The sequence below is a fragment of the Diabrotica virgifera genome, chromosome 1, assembly GCF_917563875.1.
Source record: "Diabrotica virgifera virgifera chromosome 1, PGI_DIABVI_V3a".
NCBI classification, from domain to species: Eukaryota; Metazoa; Arthropoda; class Insecta; order Coleoptera; family Chrysomelidae; genus Diabrotica; species Diabrotica virgifera.
The window spans coordinates 265,936,961-265,952,296 of record NC_065443.1 but is presented as its reverse complement, the minus strand read 5'-3'; the positions used below and the strand labels follow the sequence as shown (position 1 = coordinate 265,952,296).

At 31.8% G+C, this 15,336-nt stretch overlaps 1 protein-coding gene across 27 annotated transcripts in view; it reads right to left on the bottom strand.

Annotated features, from left to right (window-relative positions):
• The window catches only part of LOC114344868 (voltage-dependent calcium channel type A subunit alpha-1), a 460,590-nt gene that overhangs the window by 282,492 nt on the left and 162,762 nt on the right, over window positions 1-15,336 (bottom strand). For all 27 annotated transcript variants that reach the window (XM_050650056.1, XM_050650071.1, XM_050650052.1 and 24 more), the window contains one exon: window positions 10,949-11,052. In XM_050650056.1, the coding sequence (XP_050506013.1) occupies window positions 10,949-11,052 (104 nt within the window). The remainder of the gene's footprint in view (window positions 1-10,948; window positions 11,053-15,336) is intronic.

The following is a 15,336-nucleotide window of genomic DNA, read 5'->3' as shown; positions in this document are numbered from 1 at the left end:
TTAGTCAAAATACAAAAATAGACGGTTTAGTTTTGATTTAAATCTGTCTCCTGCCATCCCCCGATAGCGCTATTTCTAGGTCTACCTTTTGTCAAGGAGGCTATGCAAGAAGACAAATTTAAATCAAAACTTCCGTAGTTCTCGGTATACAATAAATTTTTTTTTTTGTTTTTTTTTTCCTAAAAATATGTTTTTTGTATCGAGCAAAGTTGTTTTTAGATTTTTTGGATCATTTCAAACAGAAAATTTCTTTAGTGACTTTTCTCTAAAGTTGATAGTTTTTGACATATAAGCGATTAAAAATTAAAAAATTGCGAAATCGGACATTTCTAACCCTCAGAATGTGAAAAACTGAAAATTTCGATGTTGCCAATGTAAGAAAATATTCTTTGAACATCGATTGATGAAAGGTCGAAGAGTTTTTTGCAATACAGTATCGAAAACCCCTTTGTTTTTTAATTGCCAATCAAGGGCGCTTGATTGGCAACCGTTGCATGAATTATGTAACATGCGTTAATATATGTGCGGAACAATATTTCGATTTATTTTTTTTTCACCATCTTGCTTGAAAATATCCCCTCTTAACAAATTTGTATGTTGCCAGTATCAAAAAGTCAACAATTTTTTTAAACGTTGTTTTTTGTTTTTTCCTAAAACTAATTTCTTTGCATCGGACATTTTTTTTTAGGTTTCTTGGATAATTCCAAATAAAAAATAACTTAAGTGACTTTTCTGTAAATGTGATAGTGTTCGAGATATAAGCGATTAAAAAGTTAAAAATTGCAAAATCGACCATTTTTAACCCCCAAAAGCTATGTAAAAAACCGAAAATTTCAAAGATACCAAGGTACGTAGATATTCTAAGAATATCGATTGATGAAGTCCCGAAGTGCTTTTTGCAATACAATATCGAAAACTCCTTTGTTTTTTAATTGCTAGTCAAGCGGTCGCTACACTATTTTTAACCGTTGCATGTATACAACATTCTATGTAATAATATTATGCGTAAATATATGTGCGGAAAAATATTCTGATTCAATTTTTTTTTACCATCTTGCTTAAAAAGGTTCCCTACTAACAAATTTGCATGTTGCCAGGGTCAAAAATGTGTCAAAGATAATTTTTAAACCATTTTTTTAAACTTAAAATTTTCTCCGATTACATACACACGTGTAACGGATGAAAATAATGTCGCTCTCGCTTGATTAGCAATTAAAAAAACAAAGGGGTTTTCGTTATTGTATTGTAAAATGCTCTTCGGGATTTCATTAATAAATATTCTTAGAATATCTACGTACCTTGGTATCATTAAAATTTTTAGTGTTTCACATAATTTTTGAGGGTTAAAAATGGCCGATTTAGCAATTTTTAAAATTGCAATCGCTTATATCTCGAAAACTATCACATTTACAAAAAAATCACTTAAGATCTTTTCTATTTCGAATGATCCAAAAAACCTTAAAAAAATTTGTCCGATGCAAAAAAATTAGTTTTAGGAAAAAACAAAAAACAAACGTTTAAAATTTTTTTTGACTTTTTGATCCTGGCAACATACCAATTTGTTAAGAGGAGATATTTTCAAGCAAGATGGTGAGAAAAAATTTAATCGAAATATTTTTCCGCACATATATTTACGCATGTTACACATACATGCAACGGTTGCCAAGCAAGTGCCCGCTTGATTGGCAATTAGAAAACAAAGGGGTTTTCGATATTGTATTGCAAAAACTCTTCGGGATTTCATCAATCGATATTCAAAGAATATCTTTTTACCTTGGCAACTTCGAAATTTTCAGTTTTTCACATAGTTTCTGAGGGTTAAAAATGGCCGATTTCGCAATTTTTAAATTTTTAATCGCTTATATGTCAAAAACTATCAACTTTAGAGCAAAGTGACTAAAGACCTTTTCTGTTTGAAATGATCCAAAAAACCAAAAAAAACTTTGTTAGATGCAAAAAAAATAATTTCAGGAAAAAAACAAAAAAAAAACGTTTAAAAAATTTTTTACCCACTTTTGGACCTGGCAACATGCAAATTTGTTAAAAAGAGTCCTTTTTGAGTAAGAATGTGCAAAAAATCCGAATCGGAATATTTTTCCTAGCGGATGCGCAGTGGCTTTCTGGACTATTAAGATATTTGTGTTTATGATTCAATCAGTGTTTTTAATTACAAAAAATTGTACAGCTCTTACAAGAAAAGAGATACATATTCGGATAATTGAAAAAGCAAATTCTTAGGAATATCTCCAGAATAATACAAAAGTAGTATGTAACAAAATGAGCCCTCCAATTATTCCACAGAATTTTTTAAAGTTAGGAGAAAATACAACGCTTCCATTCACTCCCGTATAATGTTATCTAAGCAAAAAATATTTGTTAGCGAAATAATAACAAACGACACCAAAACATGTAAGTACCTATAAACTCATGCAAGAATCTTGAAAATCGGAGTACAAATAATAAAGGTAAAAATTGTCAAATTTAATCAAAAAATTTTGGGTGGCGGAATTTTGTGCCGGTGAGTGTATATATCGATACATCAGTATCAAAGTGCACCATCTCAAAAAACATAGTTCTTCACAAATCAACTTTAACTTATTTTTGTCTGAGAGCAAATATTTTTAATCTGTTGTAAATTTTTTTTAGTCCATTTTTTTTTTCAAATAGAAAAATATTTTGGAATTAGATGTTTATTTTATGGTTCTTTTAGATGATAATTTTTAATTATTATTTTTTTAAATAATTAAGATTTTTTTTTTGAGTTGGTGCGCTATGAAACGGTCAACACGTGATTTTTTTAATAGTTAGTGCTTTTGGTATAGGGTATTTGTATGGAAATCAAATAAAAAATTTTAAGTATTTATCTATAAAATAAAATTTATGGTATGAAAATTTATAATAAAATCAAAATTATTCCGAATCGTCAATTTCTTCAGCTGCAGCAACTGTGGCAGAGGTTGGTAAGTTCTGGAAAAACTCGCAGTGTATTCTGGGTATTGCACCTGAGGAGCAGAGCGACAATAAATCACGTTTTTTAAGTTCTGGCACACCAGGAGGTTTATTAGAGAGGGTGAGAGATGGTTCTTCATAAGCCACTCTTGTTCTATTTTGTCGAATATTTATGACCTTATATTTTTTGTCACAATAAGATTTCTTATACATTATTTTGTATGGCTGATCTTTCTCAAATCTTAGAATTTGCATTTTGCTCCAATTTACTTTGTCTCCGGCTTCATTAACATTAAAATTTTTCCCCATTTTTTGGAAATTTTTTATTTCATACACTTCGGCTATTTCTTCTGTAGTATACGGCCGTCCAGTTTTCTTAGCCAAGCTAATTATCGGTATCAGTTGCGATGGAATATAGAGCGGGTTTCCCTTCAGGTATCTTTTTTTTTTAAGTGAAAACTTCTTTAGGGACGTTGTGCACTTTTTGGATAGGGGAAGAAGCATTGAATTGGCGACCGTCATCGCGACCGTCATCGCTTATGCTATATATTATGTGAATGTATATATAAATTGTGTAGAGGTATTTACATTTAAAATAAATGTAAAACATATTTTAAGATGGGGAAAAAAGATTTGATTCGCGACTGTCATCGCGACCGTCATCTCTTCGGCTAAATAAATTTTGTACGTATATACAATATGTGTATGTATATATAAATTGTATAGAAATATTTAAATTTAAAATAAATGTAAAACCTATTTTTGGATGGGGAAAAAGAATTTTTTTGGCGACCGTCATCGCGACCGACACCTCTTCGGCGAAATAAATTTTGTACATATATTTATTATGTGTATGTATATATAAATTGTGTAGAAGTTTTAAATTTAAAATAAATGTAAAATCTATTTTAGGATGGAGAGAAAGGATTGATTTCACTTCAGTCATCGCGACCGTCATCGCTTCGACGAAATAAATTTTGTACGTATATTATTATAATGTACGTATATTAATAGTAATATTATTAAAGTGAACACTTCTTCCACATGAGTTCTCAATTCGTCTCTGTTTTGTGCTATTTGGTGCCAGTTTCTCCCCATTTTTGCTTTGATGTCGTCTAGCCATCGTTTTTGCGGTCTTCCTCCACTACGACTGTGCTCGCGTGGTCTCCAATGTACAAGGTTTCTCGTCCACGTTTTGATGTTTTGTCGTGCCACGTGTCCTACCCAGGTCCGTTTCATTGGCGTTTCAATTCTTTCAATATTCCACTTTCGTCCTGCTTCGCACGTCCTCATTTTGTATAAATATGTTTCCTCAGAGATCTGTGTCGTTCTCAATCTATTGGCTGATACCTCTGTAAGTGTGATCGTCTCCATTCTATACGTCATAATTGGTAGAATACAACTGCTGAATACCCGTTTCTTTACATTTATTTGTACCTTTTTGTTCTTCAACACATCACTGAGTCTTGCTACTGCTGCCCAATTCATTCGGATTCTTCTAGTTATTTCTGCCGTTTGATTCTGTTTGCCTAGTTTGATCGTGTGACCTAGGTATACTTTTCGACACTCTCGATATCACTTCCATCTAAGTCCATTGTGATATATTGATTTGTCATTACTTTTGTTTTATTTGTTTTTGTCCTATGTCTAACTTCTCTCTCCGTTCTTATTTTGCTTATTGTTAGACCTTCTGATACATTTATTTGCATAGTTGTATTGTCGTATATGTATTTGAGGAGTATTTTATATCTAGAATCGAATGCCTTATTGTAATCCACAAATACCAAACGAAGAGGTTCATTGTATTCGTTGAACTTTTCGATAGGTGTCGTTATTGTCTGTAGGTGTTCTATGGTACTATGTCAACAGGCTGGTAACTATCGAATTTATTTGATAGCCTTTTTAGTAATTATTTTGTTAAGCATTCTGTACGGATGTGGCAACAGGCTTATTGGTTTGAAATTTTCGCGTTTGTGGTACCTATATATTAGGTGTATGTATATATAAATAGTATAGGACGCACGCAACGCGTTTATAATATAGGTATAGAACTTCTTTTTGGATTGAGAAAAAGCATTGCATTCGCAACCGTCATCGCTACGGCGAGATATTAGTAACTAATTTATATACTATAGGTTGAATTGCATATGTATAAGTTCAAACGAAGTTATAATAGTTGGAGGAGGGATAGAGTGTGTACCCGAAGGAGCTTGCGATGCAAGCGCATAAAGGGACACACGGTCCCTACTTCAATCATTATAAGTGAATAGAGTTTAAAGTATTTTTGAAGTGAAAACTTCTGTAGCGATTTTGTATACTTTCTGGATGGGGAAAAAAACATTGAATTCGTGACCGTTATCGGTTATCGTTTCGCCGAAATAAATTCTGTACGTTTATGTATTATGTGTCTGTATATATAAATAGTATAGGATGCACCCAATGGGTATATTATGTAGGTATATCACTTCTCTTTGGACGGGGAAAAAGCATTGAACTCGCGATCGTTATCGACACGGCAGATATTAGTAATTTATATACTATAGGTTGAATTGCGTATAAGTTCGACCGAAGTTATAATGGTTGGAGGAGGGATAGAGTGTGTACCCGAAGGGTCTTGCTTCGTAAGAAGTTTTCACTTCTGTCGGCACTCCCACGAGTGCCCTAATTTTTTTTTTTTTTTTCTATAAGGGCATGCATCGCATCACCTTCATTTTGAGTATGCTCAACTACTAAGAATTTGTGGGTTATGCTTTTTATTGGTAGATTTTGACAGCAATATAAAAACAAGCTAGCAGTGAACTTGTTTTTGTTTTGGGCCCGGGCAATTATCAGAATAAAATATTATGTGCTCATATTGAGCTGCGTGGTTCTTTAGATACTGCCAAAGACACGTGCCTATTTCATTCTTACCTCTGTTTGCGATACCTTCGTGCCACAAAAAACTATAGCCATGTTTATGGGAAATATAAAAAATAGTGAAGTTGTAACATGATAGCCGCCTCATATAAAAAAATCACTCCGATTTCCTGTTGGTAGTAACAATACAGCTTGGAGATCGAAGCAACAAACTAGAGTATTTCTATCTCCTTTGAATTTTATTGATATCAAACTCCTTCTCTAACCGACTCTGATTTTTTTCTGTAATATGCGCATCATAATTAAGTTGTTGTAATACTTTTTCATCTGCTGTTAGATTTTGAAATGAGTTGCAGAAACAACACTGGTCCTTTTTTGCCTGAAAAAAGGAAATATTAAATTCCGTGTTGAAAATCATGGTGTAGTAATGGAGTTTTACGGGAATTTTCTGTTCTTCTCTACATTTTTCTTGAGATTCTGTACATAGTAGCTAAATTTAGAGATCCGTGTAGGTACTGTTTGTTTGTCCTTGCTCTGCAATAATTAGTGGAAAAGATTTGATGTGGCATCTCATGAATTCTTTTTCATCATCTAGCACCCTTGGTCGCCCAGCATTTTCTTTTCCTCCGCGATTGTCATTCTTTACAAAAATCAAACTCTGTTTTTTTTTCATTGCGCTAATTATTATCCTATTTGAAATGTTTAAAGTGTTCATAAAGAAAACCTTAACATACTCTAATTTTTTATAATACTTACAGCATCATCACTATGTCCACCACGTTCTTCCATACATCCATTTGCAACTTTTAACATATACATTGTTCTTTTGATCCCTAACTTTTTCCATGGCTGAATATTCATTATGACGTTACTATCTTAGTTTTCGACGCACTTTATAAATTTAAATTTCAATTGTTTTTCACGTAAAGTATATTTATAATCATACACAATATAAAATAACTTCCAAAAGAGACACCGAACACCTTAAACACAGAGAATACTCGCACGAATGACAATGAAGATGCAGATTTTGCAGGTATTAACCATTTCATACCGCACCATTATCAGTTAGTAGCTGACAACAGTTCTACCGAACAAGTTTTAGTATACACTATTCCACATGATGCGGTATGAAACTACGACGGTGTTAACAAAATATTCGATTCTGTATGTTGACAAGTCAAAATTTTTTTATGGTGTTGGAATTTTTAAATGGTGCAATTTGAAACTGATAAATAAACATCTTTTAACCATTTCCTCATACTTATCTCAATATTGAAAAATTTTGAGTTGGTGCACTCTGATACTGATGTATCGATTATATATTAGATTGTAATTTAGTAAAGTTTTTTAATTGTTTTATAAAAAAAAATGTACAATTGATTCTTTTTTAACTCTCGGTAATAATATTGAGGTATTTCTAATTACAATTAAATTATAAAATCATGCCAGGATCGACCTAGTTTCGAATCCGTACCCTTTTCGTGTTAACCGACAAAAAAATTAGGAAGATGTAAAGCAATCTCCAGTCGCGCTGTATAATTCATATCTCGATAAATAATTTCAAGTGTTAGAGCCTGGCTGGCATAATCGATTTCCGACCTGCTTGCGTTATCCAGTCTATGTAACGGCCGAAACACTCGTTCACCATATTTTTATATTTCGTCCTGAAATATTTGGCACGCCTTTCCACTCGGATTCGTTCGTTGGAAAATTCACTGTTAAAATAAATACTTGAGTAAACAAAAAGTGGATAAGAAGTAAAAGGAATTTATAAGCCATTTGGGAAAATTCAAGGGAGGAATAGCAAAAGGGGGGAAATAATAAGTATTAAAAATAATTTTAAATTATTTCTGGAAGGTTATATTTAAGATTTTCATGTAATAAATACTTTAGCAGCTACGTACACAATACTATTATTACAGATCATTATCGTCGTGGCATCTGAACTCCTAGAGGAGTAATTGTCGCCCTATTTGAGCTCTTTATTTCCGTTCTCTCCAGCTCTTTCAGTTTCTCCAGTCCCCTTCCCGCAGATTTCTTCTGTTAATTGCTCCGTCCACTTCGTCTACCTCTTTTCCTTCTTCATATCGGGCTCCACTCTGTTATTCTGTTTACCCAACGTTTTTGGTCTGCTCTTCTAACATTTTCGTACCATTTTAAACTCTTCTGTTCTAAATTAGTTCCCTAAATCCATTATTACTTTTCATTCACTCAGTCACTCACTCATTATTCATCTTTCTATGTCAGGCACATTATTTCAACACCATATGTGATTACTGGTCTAATTGCTGCTCTTGATTCAGTCAATTTGTACTCTACGAACTCCCTAGTGGGAAAGTTTTGGGGTAGTTCTGATTTCTTTCATTATATATGGATTTTGGGCTGCTGTTTAAATAACTAAAAAGGGGTCCTTTTTGCACAATATTTACTTTTTTAACTGCTGAGCTAATTTACATTTTAATGAAGGTCTTTAGGATTTTTTTCTACAAAGCTGAAAGATAAATATTTTACGTAAGACTTGCTAAATTAAATTTGACCTCCTATTTATTTAAATAATTATATATAAAATTTAAAAATCAAATTTGCAAATTTGCGTTTTAAATAAGCACTGTAAAATATATTATCTAATAGGAGAAGTTGCCCTATGTTACCAGTATTAGGCAAAAAAACATTGGTTAAAAAATATTTAATAATTTATGAGATATTTAATTTGTTTATTTTAAATTGCAAAAACGGGGTTTTTACCAAAAGAATATAAATCTGTGTAAAACCTCATTACTTTTATTTTTATGTATGTTTTCGGTAAATGAATTGATAAATTCAAATTTTAATCTAACTCCCCTCTAAAATGGCATTTGATAATTTTTCTAATTTGTTTATAATTTGTTTTTTTAATAACGTCGCGGGGATTAAACATTTTGAAATGCTGTTCTGATAATCGGGTTCCTGGGAATTTTTCACTAATTAACAAATTTTTTTGTCGTTTTTTCTTCTTTTTTTTTCCTTTTAATAAAAGATATAGTTTTGCTTACAGCGGGGGTTTCATTAAGAATGTCCAATCTCTGAGTTTTAGATTCTAGACCTCAAAATATTAAGATTTAACCAAAATCGCTTAAATAAAATATGGCTCCTTATTGAGTTACAAGGTGTTATATTAAAAAAAAATATATTTTTGCTCAGTATTTTAAAACTATTCGACGTATCCTTTTCATACTTGGTAGAAAGTGTAAGTACTATACACCCTATGAAATTATGTTAAATACAAGTTTCCGGCTATTACCAGAGGCGTACGACAGGGGACAGTAAATGGTTTACCCTTCCCAAATTCTACGTCACTAGTGAAATTGCCATTTTAGCACAATTTTTAGATTATCCAATACTCTCTATGTAAATAACGTCCTCTTTACTCATAACGATAAAGTCATTCGTTTTCAAGATATTTGAAGTTAAACACGTAACAGCACAGTTATTTAGTTATTTTGATTAATATATTGTGCCGCTTAATTTTTAGTTTCAAATATCTCGAAAACTAATGATTTTATCATTAAGAATGAATAAAATACTCTTCAGTCTTAACGATAAAGTCATTAGTTATCGAGATATTTGAAATTAAAGATTAAACAGCACAAATCATTAATCAAAATGCCGTTACATGTTTAACTGCAAATATCTCGAAAACTAATAACTTTATCGTTACGAGTGAAGAGTAAGTTATTTACTTATAGAGTATTGGAGAATCTAAAACTTGCGCTAAAATAGGAATTTCGCCAGTGACGTAGAATTTGGGAAGGGTCAACCATTTCCTTTCCCCTGTCATACGCCTCTGGCAATAGCCGAAAACCTGTATTTAACTTAATTTCATAAGTTGTATAGCACCTACACTGTCTACCAAGTATGAAAAGGATACGTCGAATAGTTTTAAAATACTGAGCCAAAATAATTTTTAAATTTTTAAATAAAACACCCTGTAACTCAATAAGGAGCAATATTTTATTTAAGTGATTTTGGTTAAATCTTAATATTTTGAGGTCCAGAATCGACTACTCAGAGATGGGATATTATTAATGAAACCCCCTCTATAAGCAAAACTATATCTTTTACTATAAGGAAAAAAAAAAGAAAAAACGACAAAAAAAATTTGTTAATTAGTTAAAAATTCCCAGAAACCCGATTATAGGAACAGCATTTCAAAATATTTAATCCTCGCGACATTATTAAAAAACATATTATAAACAAATGAGAACAATCTTCAAATGTTATTTTAGAGGGGAGTTAATTTGAAATTTGAATTTATTAACACATTTAACGAAAACATACATAAAAATAAAAGTAATGAGATATTAAACGGGTTTATACTCTTGTGAACAACCGCGTTTTTGCAATTGAAAATATAGTAACATTTGATAAACAAATTAAATATCTCATAGATTATTAAATATTTTTAACCAATTTTTTTTGCTTAATACTGGTAATATAAGTAGTGCTTTTTTAAAACGCAAAAATAATTTTTTTGTAAATTTGATTTTTAAATTTTATATATAATTATTTAAATAAATAGGTGGTCAAATTTAATTTAGTAAGTTTTAGGTGAAAGATTTGTCCTTCAGCTTTGTAGAAAAAAAAACCTAAAGACCTTCATTGGAATTCAAATTACCTCAGCAGTTAAAAAAGTAAATGTTGTACAAAAATGACCCCTTTTTAATTATTTAAACAATGATCCCCTTATATGATTTGGATACTTTCTTGAAAATATCTTTGGTACTCACCTAAACTTTGATATAAAATTTGTTCCAACCTGTACGAATTTACATTTCGATTTACATGTAGTGTAATCTTATTTTACTAGACTATAAATAATAAAAATCATTTTAAATTTTTTGTAGGGTTATATTTAAGATTTTGATGTCAGGTAGGTACTCTAGCAGCTACATAAGAACTTATTATAGATATTTATTACGAAATTTCGACCATTATAGAAAATATTAGACAAGGACATTAAAGTCATTTTAAATTAAACTAGACCAGTATTTCACTCAAAATTTCCTAAACGTTTATCACTTAATTTCTAATTTTCAAGTATTGAAGGACGCACTTATAGATTCGCTTTAAAGAATAGTTAGCAAAAAATATGTTTACTTACCCGCTGAGAACACCGAGAACTAAGTTTAACATAAAAAATGATCCCAAAACTATAAGTGGAACAAAGTATATCCAATTGAACATACTACCAATTGCGTCATTCATCTGAAAGTAAATTAAACTATTAGTAAGGTAGTGCCATTAATTGTATGTGCTGAAATAGCAAACACTAGAAAGAAAATAGCAGGAGAGACTAACAAAAACAATGGTATAAATGGAAGGAGTAGTTTAACATAAAGTGCCGAAAATAATAAATAGCAAAAATAAGTATGTATGTACATTAAGGATTGAAATGATCACGAAAGAAATAGCGAAGACAAGCAGTAGATATATAGACCAGAGGAAAAATGTAAATGCGGTCTTAACAAAAACCTATATCCTTTAAAAAAATAAAGCGGGAATGAGTTTAAGCGGGGAAGCAGAAATTGTAGAGAGATGGGAAAAATAGTTCAACGAATTATTAAATACCAAGGAAAAGCCAAAACAAACAGAACTCAGAGAATTAAAAGATGTAGAAGGCAATACACCCAAGAGAAAACAAATCGAGAAAAAAATAAAAAAAAAAACTGAAAAACAACAAATGTTCAAAAAGTGATGACATAACTACAGATATTATATGGGAGAAAATTGCTAAATTAATGAATATACAAAATTATGTAGGAGATGTAGATAAAAGAAAGACTTCCAGTAGACTGAAAGGAAGCAATTATTTTCCCAATACTGACGGACTAAATATTAGTTATCAGATAAATACAAACAGAAATCTACGAACACAAACTACCAACGATAGTCGTCTTCATCGACTTCAAGTAGACATACGATATAATGAAGAAAACGAAATTAAAAAAGACACTTAAAAAATTCGGAAATAGCAGAAAGGTACGCAACATAATGCATATTACTGTACGGAATATATGGAATGAAATGGAATATTGAAATGCAAGTTAAAGCAAAAAATAGAACTATGCAAAATAACGATACAAGTAGAAATATACTGCTGTAAGACATGGACTAAGAATGAATAAAATTCATTAAAGATCTGAGAAAGTAAATTTCTGAGAAAGGTATATGGGAAAACATAAAAGGTAGCCTATGGATAAGAAAGTCAAACGACTAGTTAAAGGAATTATACAATCAACCAAACATATTGGAAGTGATAAAGGCGCAGACGTCTACTTAGATTAGGGTGACCAAATGTCCCGTAAAAACGGGATTATCCCGTTTTTTAACGATTTGTCCCGGAGTTCCGAAAAAGTATCTCGGGACGCCTAAATGTCCCGTATTTGCGTTGGGTTGAGTTTTGTATCTGACAATATTTTCTCTCTTTTATTTTTCTTCAATTTCTGCATTTGTTTTCATTCTTATTTCTCCCTCTTTTGTTACATTGTGGCTCAGTATTGTTCTCAATATTTTTCTTTCAAATTTCAGAAGGCTATCTTCCTCTTTCTTGTTAATCGTCGTTGTTTTCATCCCATATGTAACACCACGTCTTATTAAGTTCTTATATAGGTTCATATTATACTTAGAGTCTTGCTTCTCAGCAGATTTCTACCGTGTAGATGTTTTCCTGTCCTTCAGAATTCTTTCCTCTGTTCTCTCTTTTTCCGGTTTTCCCTATTTTTACTCCTAAGTAGCTAAATATGGATACAGTTTCAAATTGATGGTTCTGTGTTATTAGATATTTCTGAGTTGGGTCATCTTTCCCTATCGCCATGTATTTATGTAATTTTCAAACTGCAGGTGTTATCTTCGTCTTCGCTGTGATGACTGAATCATCTGCATATGTTACTATTTGAAGTTGATCTGTAATAATGTTTTTGTTTGCAATTTTGTCACCCTCATGATTACAGATTATGTCAATATCTGATATTGTCAATATCAGATTAAATACTGTCGGAGAGATAGTCATCTTGTTTCACGCCTTTGTGTACATTAATCTCCTTAGAAGTTGTTCCGTTGTAACTGATCCTTGTTCTGGCGTTCTTTAGGCTCACTGTTAGCATATGTCTTAATTTTTCTGGGATTCCAACATTCTCTAGCTTCTCCATCATTTTTGTCCGATTGGTTGTATTAAAAGCGATTTTGAAATCCATGAATATTAGGTGCATTTCTCTGTTGTATTCTCTCGATTTTTGAATTATTTGCTCCACTGTATGTATGAAATTAATCGTCGACCTCCCCCGGTCTGAACCTGTTCTGGTATTTTCCTAATATTCGTTCAGTGCATGATTTAAGTCTTATGTTTAGTATATTTTCTAGAATGTTATAATATGTGTTGTTTAATAAAGTTATTGCTCTGTAATTCTCGCCCTTTTCTAGATCTCCTTTTATACAGAGTGGGCCAAATAAAAGGAGCCACCCCGATATTTGGCAGTATTTATTAGATTTTAAGAAAATAAAAAAACAGGTCAATTTTTGATCTAAGGGGGACACATTTTTACGGTACAAACATCTGTCACTTGTCAACTCCCTCCCTGCCACTTCCCCCACCCCTTATTTTTAAATAGGGAATAGGGGTCGTGTGCTAGCTCATTTGAAAGGTTACTCAATTCTCTATTCAGTAATATCAACATTGACATAAAAATTTATACAGGGTGTCTAAGAAAAATTATTTTAAATTAAATTAATTGACACAAAAAGAAGAATGTATGTAATTTATTTAACTCAGAATACATTCTACTGCTGATAAAAAACAAAAAAAAAATGTTTATCTGATAAATAAACACTGTTTGTTGCTTAAATTCAATATTCAACCTACCAAGAGGCAGATGGGTGGAAACTTGAACATTAAAATTAAGCAAAAAGCAGTGTCTATTTATCAAAAAACATTTTTTTCTGTTTTCTGTCAGCAGTAGAATGTGTTCTGAGTTAAATAAATTACATACATTCTACTTTTTGTGTCAATTAATTTAATTCAAAATAATGTTTCTTGGACACCCTGTATACATTTTTAAGTCGATGTTGATATTACTGAATAGAGAATTGAATAACTTTTCAAATGAGCTCGCACACGACCCCTATTCCCTATTTAAAAATAAGATGGTAGTGGAAGTGGAAGGGAGGGAGTTGACAAATGGCAGATGTTTGTATCGTAAAAATATGTCCCCCTTAGATCAAAAATTGACCTGTTTTTTTATTTTATTAAAATCTAATAAATACTGCCAAATATCGGGGTGGCTCCTTTTATTTGGCCCACTCTGTATATCTGTAGGTACCTACTATAATACCTGCGTTCCAATCGGCTGGTAGTCTGTTTTGTTCATATTTGTTGTATTAGCTGGTTTATTCCTTTACGTAATTCTCTTCCTCCGTATTTTATTCCACAGTTATTTCATCTTCTGTGAAAATTTTTCCTTCGTCGTTATCTTGTACGGCCTTACTTCTTCACCGCAGTGTATTTCCTTCACAGTGAATACCATTTTTTCGTAATATTCTTCCCATATTTTGCTGATCTGTCTGTCCTCAAACAAGGTTTTTCTTTTTTTGCTTTTTAGTCCTCTTGTTTTAATGCTGGGCTTATTGTTTGCTGCTTTGACTTTTTTGTAAAATTATTGTTGTATTTGATAATTTTCTCTGTATTTTTCAATATCCTCCAGCGAAACCAGTCATTTTTCTTCTTTTTATTTGTTGGGTTGGCTTTGTTTCTCGATATTTTGTATTCTTCCCTGTTTTGTTCTGACGGGTTGTTGATCCATGCCATTCTGGAGGAGTTTTATAGTTTTCTATTTCGCAGTCTTGATTGTACGTAAATTACACATTCAAAAGTAAATTGAAAAGGATTTATAGGTCCCAAATTAGCTAAAAGACCGTGTTTTAATTTCCCCTACCTGTTTGGGTATCGCTCCAAACCCTCCTTGGCAGTGGCGAACCCAGGCGGGTTTTGGGGGTTAAATCCCCCAGGGCATATGAAAAATATACAAAAAATCGTAGGAAAATATAACACGTCTTTCACAAACAATACAAAAAAAATTCGACGCCCAACCAACCCTCTCCCCCCAGAGAAAAATTCTAGGTGCGCCACTGCTCCTTGATGTGTCCCGTTTTTTCAAGTTTATGATTTGGCCACCCTAACTTAGATGAAGGCCACTTGAAAGAATGCGAACAAGAGAAATCCAAAAAGGGTCATAAGCTATAGTATATCCTCAAAAAAAAAGAAAACAAAACAGATGAAAATAGAGATCAAAACATATATCGAAAGAATGGGACTAGAATGTCAGAAAGTAAAAAATTAGTAGGTATTAGAAAGGAGTTAAGAAAAATCACAAATCAAGCCGTAAAACAACGTAGTACTTAAATAAAATGAAGAAACACAGCAAGCAGAATGAAAATGTAAAGAAACTTTTAATCTATGAGTCTTTAAGTCCTTTAGTGCGGTTCTTACTGTCTTGT